The following is a 12280-nucleotide window of genomic DNA, read 5'->3' as shown; positions in this document are numbered from 1 at the left end:
TGTACACGTCCCTACTTGACAAGTTGAAATTGATCATACAAACTGTACACACACCATATATAGACGTGTCAGTCAAACCACGCCCACATGACATCATGCCTCCTGGTACTACAAGCCATCACCACGGTAACCAAAGTACCAATCAATATCACTGCGCAAACAATGAGCCGAATCCTCCCCACAGGCTCTATGCTTATACAACTTTCAAGGAAACATATTCTTATAGTATAGACATAGTGGAAACAGGTGTTGGGGTAGGGCCAGGGAAAGTTAATGTTTTGTTGATAGCTAGCTGTTGCTAGTCCTGAAAAAATTAGGGCCAGTAGATGGGATCTCTCTCTCTTTTTTTTCTTCTTTTTGAAAAAGATTTGGCCATAGACATAAAGAACACGTTGGAAAAAAATTCATGGCAACATATTCATACAGTAAGGACATATTGGAAACAGGTGTTCGGTATAGGGCCAAGGAAAGTTATTGCTTTGTTTCTGGTAATGGTGCTAAAAATTAGGGCCAGTAGATAGGAACTCTTATAAAGATTAATTGCTAATTCCTAAAGAAAATTACTGACCAGTATGAAATGTACCTCATTTGTCAATCAGTATGACCATGTATAATTAGTGTTTTTGGCATTTTGCGGTTTCCAGAGAGAGTAATATTCTGATGATAATATTCTGATGCCAAACAGCTTAAGCATCATGTTTAGTCATTAAGTACATTAAGAGTTATGTTGTTTTGTGCAGAATAAAACAGGTCAAGCAAATGTGCATTCACAACCACCTGTTAACAAAATTTGAGACAGGCAAACCTCTTTTTAAAGAAATAAGAATATGTTGGAAAATGATTCTACAATGTTTTCATCATTCAAATCAAAATGTCTAATTGAAAATTTAAGTACATTAAGAGTTATGTTGTTTTGTGCAGAATAAAACAGGTCAAGCAAATGTGCATTCACAACCACCTGTTAACAAAATTTGAGACAGGCAAACCTCTTTTTAAAGAAATAAGAATATGTTGGAAAATGATTCTACAATGTTTTCATCATTCAAATCAAAATGTCTAATTGAAAATTTAAGTCCATTGCCAGCAACTGATCCATCAAAACATCAGCAGATTTTTGCTAGGGTTGGTTGGGTCTGGGTACCTGGACAAAGTAGGTTTTTCTTCTATGTAAATTGATGCCGATTTGATCTTATTCCTCAGATATCAAACTTGTGTGGATTGTGGACTTACTTGTGGACTTGTAGGTAGTAGTGAGATGGTTTACATTAGAAGTTTGTCCAACGTTAATGTTACATACGTCCTATAAATAGGAAATGTGATTTAGCATGGAAGGGTTATGTTACAGTCTGGTCTCCTACTGAAATAGACGGTGGATTTAAAAATGGAAATGGTGGATTTAGAATGAAACTGGGTCAAATTTTTGCCATAATTGTAACGTCAGAATAAAACACTGTGAGTAGATTAGCGTAAGGTTTATCTTAATTTGACTTACAACAGTAGGGACTCTTGAAAACATGTACCTCCAAATGTTCGAAGCCTGTTCTATATATATATGCTAGTTTCAGACCTAGACTCGTGATCTCTCAAGACTAGGTCATTCTGTGATCAAGATGTTCTCAACAGACATCGAAAACTTGGAGATACTTTTCTTAAGTGTTTTCATGAGTCACTGATCGGAGAATATTCTATTAAGAGTTGTGTTGTGTTGAGTTGAGTAGAAGAAAACAGATCAAGCCAATGCATTCACAACCACCTGTTAAGGAAAAGAGTCAACGATACCCGTTCAAAGTATTGCTGCCATACAGACTTAGACCATAACATGTGTACAAATAAAGGAAAGCGAATAACATCATAAACTTCATAAAGGCACTGTTGCTATTAACAAACACGGAAAATTAGTTTAATTTTTTTACCGGAGTTGAACATGCCAACATATCTTACCTATGAGTCATACCTAAGAGTTAAAAATAACCTATACATAACTGTTAACTACAGTCTGCTTCACCTTATATGAGAGCCCAAACACATGTCTTAAAAAACCTAAGGTTAGGTATGTTAAAGTTACACCTGTTTCTGATTAGTAGTAAACACACCTGTGTGAGCTTTGAGCCATTTATAGTAAAACTGATGCCTCATCTTAAGACATAAAAGGCACTGTTAAACCCCTTAACTATCTTAAAATGTACTTCAACAGCTAAACAAGTTTTGCCTGTTCAAAATTCTCAGTTTTTCGAAATCTCAACATCTAGAATTCTGCAAATAAATGGTAAAAATCGAACAAAACTAAACCTTTGTGTACAAATAGTGCAACTGAAATACACCCATAGTTTTACACTAATGCTTTTCCCAACTAGACATTTTTAAAATGTCGATTAAATTAGTAAAATGTAAACAACGTTAACGGTAAGAACATTACGGTACACCTAACTTACACCTGTAAAGTCCTCTTCTCACGTGCCTAAAACAAACTCATCCAAGACTAAAACCTTAAACAGTCCTACTGAAATACTAAGAAAGGGGATAACTGTAACCTTTCTGAGATTGCGGACATTTAAACTTGTCGACCACCGCCCTTAACATATAAAGTACAAGATATCATATAACACGTAACGCCATTTTACAGGTAACGTTAGCATGCCCCAAATAACGGTCCCCTAATTCTTCAAATTGCGACGTAATTTCAGAAATTACACACGAAATAACACTCACCTTTCAGTTGAAACTCTTGCGGTGTGTTGTGGTACCTTTGGAGGGCTTGACTGGCGAATTCTACCCCATTTTTGGGTTGAAATCGCGGGATTTTGGGTGTTTTTAAAGGCCGTACCTTTGGTGAAAGGTACACACAATACACAACAGGTGAAACTGATCGCAAGCTGCGCGGGACCGCCGGAAATATGAGCCGCTCTGCGCAGGTGTTTAAAATCCCATTGTCTAAAAGCGACGCCTGGCGGAAATTGATATGGATGCAGCAGCTACTTAATTGTGCTTGCTAGCTGAAGTTGATTTTCAAAAGTACCTTGTAAAGCTGTTGTCAGCTTTTTCCTGAAGCCATCATCTTACGAATGCAAGGAGAATATGAGGGAAAAGGCTTTTTTTGTGATTTATATTCATTTGTGTACAATTAAACAAGCATTTGCTTTATTCTTGTCACATTTCTTAAACAAATTAATTATTGGACCTTTTCTTTCCCCCCTCCGGGTACAATCCTTTCATTAATTTCCTCCCATAACTTTGTATAAGCCATTCTGGTTCACCTGTTGCTATGCATCTATAAAATGTACGTATTACAAAAAACAGCAGGAACTAAATTGAAGAAAACCCAATCATTATTTATAACTTTAGCTACTTCGATAAGCAAGTAAATCACTTACCAATAAGCTTTCGGCAGTCAGTGTCAGTATCTGCCCGTCCCAGTTGAAGGATGGTTGATGGCATCTGATGTTTACAGTCTCTTTCATGCCTCTCCTAAAGTACTTCTGCTTGCAATTATCATTGGTGTCCGATATTTTGATTTTCATTTGAATACAATCTTTAAAAATCAGTTATTTTTCAGAGAACTTGTTATTTGTAGTACAGCATACTACACTACATACAAATAACAACCTGAGGTTCCCCATACACAGAACTAACAACTTAGACCCGAGAAATACACATACATGTATCATGTCATGGTATTTGTTTGGAACTGTTATGGGAAGGGTAGAATTATGTGAAATGTCACTTATCAATTCATTTTAATCTATACCAGATCTCAAGAAAAGTCAACACTGGCCTACACAAATTTGTTGTCCAAGACTTGTTTTATTCACTGCATGTTTGTATTCGTTACATCATCCTCCAACATTACGTGTCAATAAAGAAATATCTTCAAATTTGTTAGTACTGCAAATCCTTCTACTTTGACAAAAGTTTGACAGATCAATCAAACATTTAAAGTTCTTCTCTTCAAGGAGTGTTTTCAACATCTGATATTTTCCTTTTGCGCGTCTTGCGGCTGCTGCTGGAATCCTTTCTCTTGAGAGGATTTTCTTCCTCATATTCTTGGGCAGATTTTTGGGCATCCTCTACCATCATGACTTCTTTGGTGCTCCTGATGTACTTGTGCAGTTCTGAGTCTGGTATATCATTCTCATCCAGCTCTGTGGAATATGACACTGCAACAGAAACTTTGCTTGTCATACTGTCAGTGTCCCGTACATCTGATTTGGGCTTCCGGTTTGTCATACTCGGTGGAAGAATCTTCTCCTGTAGTTCTCTTTCTTCATCGTCGCTTTCCAGGTCTGAGTCACCGTATTTTCCTGCGAGCAGCGTCTTTTCATACCTCAGAATGTCCGAGAGGTAGCAGACGATGTTTTTCTTGTCGATCTGTCCTGTTTCAACCCAAGGAATTTCTGAGACAAGCTTTAAGAAAAGCCCCTCAAATTCTTGAACACGAGACCGTACCATGGGCAGAACTTGGGTACCAAATTTGATTTGCCGACAGAACTTTGGGATGCTCGTCTTCTTCCTCTTGGCGTAGTCTTCGGCCTTCCACACGAGGAAAACTGACGCTATTATGATCGGGTCATACCGGCGTCCGCAAGTAATCCACGTGTTCTTCGCAAGGCACACAATTTGAGTGACTGCTTTCATCTGTTCATCACTAAGATCGAATGTAAAGCCACACTTTTGAATAACAGAGGGCACAACCGTCTCTATCTCTGGCACTGTGATGGTGATATCCAGCTCCGCTAGTATGACTTTGTACACGCTGTAGAAGACTGAATCTCTGCATTGTAGCAGGTCCCACATGTCGGACAAAAGGATGGGCCAATCGTGCTGTCGACACACGATGTACACGACACATCCGGGCAGCACGCGTTTTTTCTCCCTTTTCGCCTTGTTGAGCACCTTCAGGTTGAACGCTTGAGTGAACAATGTTTTCGCCTCTTCCACCATGACGTCTGACGTGACGCGCAACATGGCAGAAATCTCTTCCACTCTAAGTGCTCCATCTCTTCGCGCCTTCGAGACGTGCTCCCGGAAATTGTTATGCTGGCGGTACTTTAGCGGGAGGGCGATTTGCGACTGTTGTGATTGAAACGCACGGGTCGGATCATTCTGAAAGCTCCCCTCCTCCAAGACGAACCCACAGTCGGTACAAATCTGCTGCTCCAAGCAGAAGTGCGGGTCCAGTTGGATGTTGTTACTCCCACATTGCGTACACACGCTTGCTGATGACATGGCTCTCACTTTGGAACGTGCACCAGTCCTTCCTATTAAAAGAAAGAATACAATATTTTCCACATTACCAATCATTTCTTGCATGCATTCTATAATAAGTAACGTTACACCCACCCAACTTTTCTCAAGGTCCAGACTTCACTTCAGAAAAAAAAATTATAATATTATATGCACAGAAGGCTGAAATGTACCAAAATACCTGTAGCAGCTTTTATGACTTTTAATTAGGGGTTGGATTCAAGGAAATTCAAACTACTGCATTAACGTACATAAGAATATTGTTGTTGTTGTTGTCCTCATTTAACGTCTATTATTTCGCTAGACGTGGTCTCTTGGTGCTGAGTAACGCATGGTTCGCTTTTGAGTTAGGAGTCTCTCTTGGTATTTAACGTCGGACCTACGTTAGTACAAGTTTTCATCCCCCTCCCCACGAAACATACAGTACCCAAAACGTCATAAAAACGTAGCCCCATGGAACTGAAAACAACTTACAACATTACCTGTACGAAATAGGAGGTATTACTGACCCACTCCTTCAATTTCGTAACTTATTACACGAACGTTTCTTCGTAAAGTCCGAAAATATCTGAAGAAACGCGCGAAACTCTTAGATGGACATGAAGGGTCAAAGGTTACAACCGGACTGTACCATTATGCTGGTAGGTGGGGAACAAAACATGTGTTTGAGGGGTACATTGCATCAAGGAGGTTATATCACGGGTGATATAACCTCCTTGATTGCATGTCACACAAAGGACTTGTTCTGTTGGCCTTTTTAGTTTCAAATAGGGTGACAGCATTCCAGTATCTGCAGCAAGAAGTGTGGATACTTTGTTGTGTTGTGTTTGGATACTTCTTATCACGTTGAGCAATTGAAAAGTTGATGATATTTTGGGCTGCCTGGTGACTTGTTCATGGCAACTATTTGTGTGGTCTTTTTTTAATATCTCTCTCTAAAGTTATATACAACACACACACACACACTCACACATATAAAAACTTTTTTTAATGGACTCAAACTTATGATATATAACTCGTCAATACATTAATAAATCAAGTCAATGTGGCCTTACAAACTAAAGGAATAGCCATCAGCTGAAAAAGACAAAGACCAATTGTGTTTAATATCTGTTTCACTTATTTCTTTGTAACTCATACAATTCCATCTTTTCAATATTCCTCTGTAACAATGCACATAAATTAGATGACAACATGTTAGGATCCACAGATAAGTTACAGCACTAATACATATTGTATACTTTCAATTTTTATAAAATCTATGAGTTTTTAATTTATTTTCCTAAATGTAGAGCAGACTCAGATGGTAAACAGACAAAAGGAGTTTGGACTTATTTTTCAATTGTTACAAGCACACATTACACAAGTAACACATACATAAAAATTACAATGTAAGAGTATACAATCACATTTGTATTGTTTATAAAATATTATGATTTTTGTGCGGATTTCAATATCTCATAAGCATAAATTTCACACATCACATCTTAGATAGCTGACATACATTCCTTTTATTTCAAGGAAAGCATCAGAAAATATTAGATTTATTTTCTGGTAGTCTACCTATTAAACAGTCAATTTATTCCATATTTACATTAGTCTGCCTAATAATTACCTTGTGGACACATTTGAACTTTGCAGTCTTCTCGCCCTCCACAATTGTTAATAACATAGAGATATTCTTTATCATAATATTGATGGTACATAGTCATCTACCATCTTCACTGTTACAGAGAAAACTACATGTAAATACACTTAACTTTCCAGGAGGTAAAAATTGCACCAATAACATTAGACTTTTTTTAGTACATGGAATAAAAACAATCTGCATGATACAGTGATGAGGTGAAATAGGCTGGGTCATGGTTTGAAATGCACATGCTCAAAGGTCAAAGGTTAAGGCCCCTAACAGTTCTTGTCAAGACCATGTGTGATACCAACTGTATTCTGTGAACTAGACAGAGGCCCACAAGAGATCTTATGTACATGAAGCTGCACAGATAATGATAGAAAGAGGCATTGGACTGTCAGGATCTGCTTTAAAGTCTGCTATGAATGACAAATCATACTGGAAAACTTTATCTAATGTACCTCACCAGTGAAAACCGAATGAATGAATGATGATGAAGCTGCAAAGCATCCTCCATGACCATTTTAATTGCAAAGGGACCAGTTAGCAGAAATTGGTATAGAATTTTGACATACATGTATCCTTTTCACCCTGTTTTTTTAACACCAGTACTTATAAAAATTATCCAATAGACATTTCTCACTCACAAAACTGTACTTGAGACATCTGACAACCCAAAATCTAGCCACTTTAAGTGACAGTCAAGTACTAGTTCTGCAAATATTACAATGTTCACACAGAGTAGTTTTCATTCTAAAATCTAACCCTTCTTGGCCTTAACCCCCATTCTATTAATATCGTCAATCGGCGCTTTGCCCTCCCACGCAGAAGGGGCCCGGAACGACCCTCCGATCCGATCCCACAGCGTGAAAAACTGCCCGTAGTTGTAGTCGAAGAACAAGTGATGGTCCGTGTGGTGCGCCGACCCGTTGACGATCGGTTTGAGCGCGTCAGGGACGCGGAAGTCGCCGTCGTGGATGGACACGGTCCAGATGTTGACAAAGATGAAGAGACCGAGGTACAGCCCCTTGTGGAGAGGGAAGAGGAAAGGGTAGAGGTGGTACGGGAAGGACTGGGCAAAACCATCCAGGGGGTGGAACGCATGGCTGGCAAACGGGGTGGGCACCTGAAACACACAACAGGAATGTCAAGACTCTCGATCTATTAAAGAACATTTAATATCTGTGTTGGTATGATTGAGATTTTGACTTTTCATTTAATAAATGAATACATCAATGATATAGCAACATTTAGCTGCATAACTGAAAAGTTAGACAAGGCGAGGTGGATCGGTTAAGAAAATCCTCTCTGATGGCCATGGAACGTAAAGCCAGAAGCCCTGTGTTTAAGGGGTGCCACACCTTGAGCGAGTTAAACTAAAGATCACACATCACTTATCAAAAAGAGTAAGGGTCCATCCTATTGCAAGGGGATCAGACATTACAGTCCTGTCTTGTGCAGATTGGACTGTTGAAACTGGTGTGCTATGTCTAATCTTATCGTAAAGCAAAACAAATAAACAAAGAAGTGCATTACCTTCCACTTGTGGTGAGGTTTGTGGAGAGTCTTGTACAGCAGGCGATGGTGGAGCCCGCGGTGGATCCAGTAGATCAACATGTCCGTGAAGAACAGGAACAAGAGGGCGTCACGCACAAGGGACAGGTAACCTGGGCAGGGACACAAGAGAGAAACCTTGATCAGGCCTTTAGCCAGGCATGCTTCATGGCCTACTTAGACTAGCTTTTCTTAAAAGTTAACAAGAAATTGGAGGCACTGAACGCACTTGCACTGGGGAGAGATCCTCTGACAAGCATGAAATTCTGATTGCCACTAGGTCATTTGTGGTCAGTCTCCTACTGTGACCTCTCCAACAGTAATTCTGGCCCCCAGAATACCTCAGAATGCACCATTTTAATCTATTTTTTGTAAAAGGTGGATGCCCCCAGAACCCCTACAATAGTCATGCCTATATTGCTTACCATAATTCACCAAGAAATTTGGACCCGCTTTAATAAAATCCTAGCTAAAAGCTAAGGACATAACGCAGATGAAGAAGAAACATACCTAGATTTGTGCCCTCTATTTCATCGTACAGCTTGCTGTATCCCCGTACTTCGAACAAGAACATGACGCATGTCGGGATGGCCATGTATGGTACTGACCAACAGGCATACTGGATCTCTAGTTGTACCTGGTTCTGTAGAAATACAGGCAAGAAACATTGTTACACACACACACACTAAAACATCATTCAAATAAAATTCAATCCCTACAACTGGATGAAAACAAAGATTTACTTCTAGACGTTTCGAGTGACAGAAAAGTTGTTCTGCCATTTCATTCGATAGTGACGCTGAAGAAGAATGATGGATGTCACTCGAAACGTCTGGAGGAAAATCTCCATTTTTTATATCCAGTAGAGATTGAATTGTATTTGAATATTGTTTACCTGGATGTTTGTTTGTTTGTTTATTTTGATCTCCAATTAGAGTTTCTGGATGTCTAACCTTCATAAACTAAAACATCATGTATCAGACATCCAGAACTAGATTTTGCAACTGAATCATGTCAAACTCATATTAGTCATAGACATTATTAAATATACCTTTAATATCTGTGGATGTTGAAGCAGTCTTTTATCAAACAGGAAGAGGTATCCTAGACTGGCGGTGCCGAGGTATAGGAGGTATCCTCCCAGCGTCACGATGATGAACAGACTCACGTACTGCCTCAGGGGGTCCGACTCCGCCCATCCCCCCGGGTACACGTACGGCGTGAAGACGTAGTGGTCAGCGTAGTTCAGCACGATATCCATGCTGGGTCAGAGGTCAAAACTAAGGGAGGAAATCAGACGGGACATTCAATTATCATTATATTATTTATGTCATACCTGGGCTGTGTTGATAATTGATATACCGTATATTCTCGAATAAAGTACGCACCCCAATTAAAGTACGCACCCCTGATTTTGGACAAGTCTTAGACAGATCTTTGGGACTGAAAGGTAAAATGGAAAAACTCAAATAAAGTACGCGCCCCTTCTCCACCAGTTTTGAACAGACCTTTAACTAAATAAATTCGAATTTATGATGTTTTCCCCAGGTCATTTTGCATAAAATAACCTGGGTTTACACTGTCATTATCTCTATAAACTTGTGAATTGCCTGCTGCAAATTACAAAAATCACTGAGAACTGGTAGAAGAAATCAGGCAAAACCAGTTGTACAAGTCAAAGTCACTAACTCAAAAGGATTGTATGCAAATGCCACTGTAAATCATGTTAAGACAATTTCTTTGTTTCATGTTTAGACAACTTCAAGACAACAACAATGTGTATTTTTGAAACATTACTAGAAGTGTAGCTCCACCTTGCTTTATTTTAGGCTTTTCTTACCATTTGTCTGTGCAGTAACCTCAAATAAAGTACGCACCCCAACTTTGGCAACAACTTGTAGCACCTTTTCAATTTTGAAAAGTTAAAAAGGTGCGTACTTTATTCGAGAATATACGGTACATGTCCTGGACCAATCTATACCTTAGTTTGTCCTGAAAACTGAATGACATCAAACAGATGATAATCTATTTTCATGCATCAGGTTTACTGGGAGATGGACAGAAATAGGCGATACTCATGAATTCATGGTAGGAGGGCAATTTGTGAAAATAAAACCAGAACAAACATTTCAATATCTACGATAAGCTGGAATCTATATTTTTCAGTCCTCCCAGGTAGCTTTGTTAATGAAAGGTCTTTGGTCTTCTACAACTTTTTTTACTTAGTTTGGTTGGGTGTTTACAATATGCCGCTTTTTGGAGTCGACTTGGTATTGTGTAAGAAGTCAGAGGGGCGAGCAGAACAGAAAGAAACAATATATACAAATATCCTGACCGACCCGGGAATCGAACCCGGGTCCTCAGGATCACAACACTAGCAGCCTAAATGACTGAGCCAAAAGCCTGACAGGTGTTTGGCATGGTCAGTTAGCACTACTTCAACCCCCCCACTGTTACAATTGTAACTCCCAACCCGAGTCTCTTCTGTCCTCTCCACAAGTACAACAAGAGACTTTGTAGCTATAATATGACTGGATACCATTCTAATTTTTAAAAAAGCTGTCAAAACCAAGATTTCCTTGTTCTTCTGCGTTACTTTACTTTACTTTACCATACTCTACCACCCTTCAAGCTAACCCCGTTAAGTTTAAGGAAGAGGTATTACAACATATGAGGAACAGCCAATAACACAACAGCAGTACGCCCTGGGTGGTTTGCCCCAACAAACTAGGGGTGTTGCCCAGTATCATAACAAGAACAAGAACAAGAAGAACAAGAAGTACACTAGTACTGGAGTATCAGTTGAATTCATGAAATTAACCTGATGACCTATAAAATTTAATGTTAGGCTAATGGGTCAACGACCTGTGGAACGAATTTCCAAAACAAACATCATTTTGTAACACAGCGGTCTTGGGAATTCTAAATCAAATACCGAGAAAAATCAAGAGCCTTTCGCACAAAGAAATCTTCAGTACTTAGCTTTTGACAGGTCTATCTGATCAGTTGAGACAACGCTAAATTGTACATGTGATTGACAGTTATAAAAGACGGCATGATTTTCTGACAAATGTTTTAGTAACGCCCCCCTCCCAACTCACATCCCTGTCAGCAAGGAGCTGTCAGTTATTTCTTGATACGTACCTCAACGAGTACAACAGATAAGGTTAAACATGACAACACAATGTTGAGAACCCTCAGAACATCCTTACCTTTCTCAAAAGCACCAATTCTTGATAATATATCACACCAACTAACTACGTAGACCTTTGATTACCACTCTAGAACGCATTGTGCAATATGTCTAGGTTAGTAACAAGACCACAAAGATCATAGATATTTTACTTTATAAGATCTACACAATTCACATTTAGACCCTTGTCGTTAATATAATCCAACCTTACATAATAAATAGCATATTTTAGGAACAAAATTGATTTTATATACATAAGTTGTAGCAGTAAAGTATGAATTTTACTTTATTCATCATGTTTATTTTTGTGAAACCTATGGTAGGTTGCTGACCGAGTTTACGCCATGCCAGCACAGAGAGTAACGCTGACGCTGATTGGTCAATCCGTAGTCGGGCGATGTCGCATGTTAAATTTTCGCCCTGAGACATTTGGATGATGGAGACTTCGCGGGAAAAATGATAGAAACTGGCCGAGTAGATAGCTGGATAGACAGGAATCACAGGATAATACATAATATGCTCAAGGAATTGGCCGGCTGTCGGTTGTCTTTCTGACCACTTTAATAGGCCATGTTGATTTGATTATATGGATGACATCCCCTTGGAACTCCAAAACTGATGCGAGCGAGCGAATAAAAAAAAAGTTTGGCCAAAAAAAAAGT

At 39.1% G+C, this 12280-nt stretch overlaps 2 protein-coding genes across 3 annotated transcripts; both read right to left on the bottom strand.

Moving 5' to 3' along the window:
• Positions 1 to 3781: 3781 nt before the first annotated feature.
• Positions 3782 to 5898, bottom strand: LOC118404787 (transcription factor IIIB 50 kDa subunit-like). Its single transcript, XM_035804129.1, has 2 exons — positions 5724 to 5898; positions 3782 to 5255 (listed from the first exon to the last, which is right to left on the bottom strand). Exon 2 carries the CDS (start codon positions 5221 to 5223, stop codon positions 3946 to 3948), a length of 1278 nt encoding a protein of 425 aa, XP_035660022.1. The 5' UTR covers positions 5224 to 5255; positions 5724 to 5898; the 3' UTR covers positions 3782 to 3945.
• A 1549-nt stretch (positions 5899 to 7447) lies between these two features.
• LOC118404758 (lathosterol oxidase-like) lies at positions 7448 to 11766 on the bottom strand. Of its 2 annotated transcripts, XM_035804085.1 has the most exons (5): positions 11638 to 11766; positions 9477 to 9705; positions 8936 to 9068; positions 8408 to 8538; positions 7449 to 7997 (listed from the first exon to the last, which is right to left on the bottom strand). In XM_035804085.1, the coding sequence occupies exons 2-5, from the start codon at positions 9684 to 9686 to the stop codon at positions 7632 to 7634; spliced, it is 840 nt and encodes a 279-aa protein (XP_035659978.1). In that variant the 5' UTR covers positions 9687 to 9705; positions 11638 to 11766; the 3' UTR covers positions 7449 to 7631. The 2 variants fall into 2 exon arrangements, with proteins under 2 accessions (XP_035659979.1, XP_035659978.1); XM_035804086.1 differs by lacking the exon at positions 11638 to 11766 and having other exon boundaries at positions 7448 to 7997; positions 9477 to 9692.
• Positions 11767 to 12280: the final 514 nt, after the last annotated feature.

This window comes from Branchiostoma floridae, chromosome 17, assembly GCF_000003815.2.
Source record: "Branchiostoma floridae strain S238N-H82 chromosome 17, Bfl_VNyyK, whole genome shotgun sequence".
Taxonomy (NCBI): Eukaryota; Metazoa; Chordata; class Leptocardii; order Amphioxiformes; family Branchiostomatidae; genus Branchiostoma; species Branchiostoma floridae.
The sequence above is the reverse complement of the archived record's forward strand: the minus strand, read 5'-3'. Positions and strand labels throughout refer to the sequence as shown.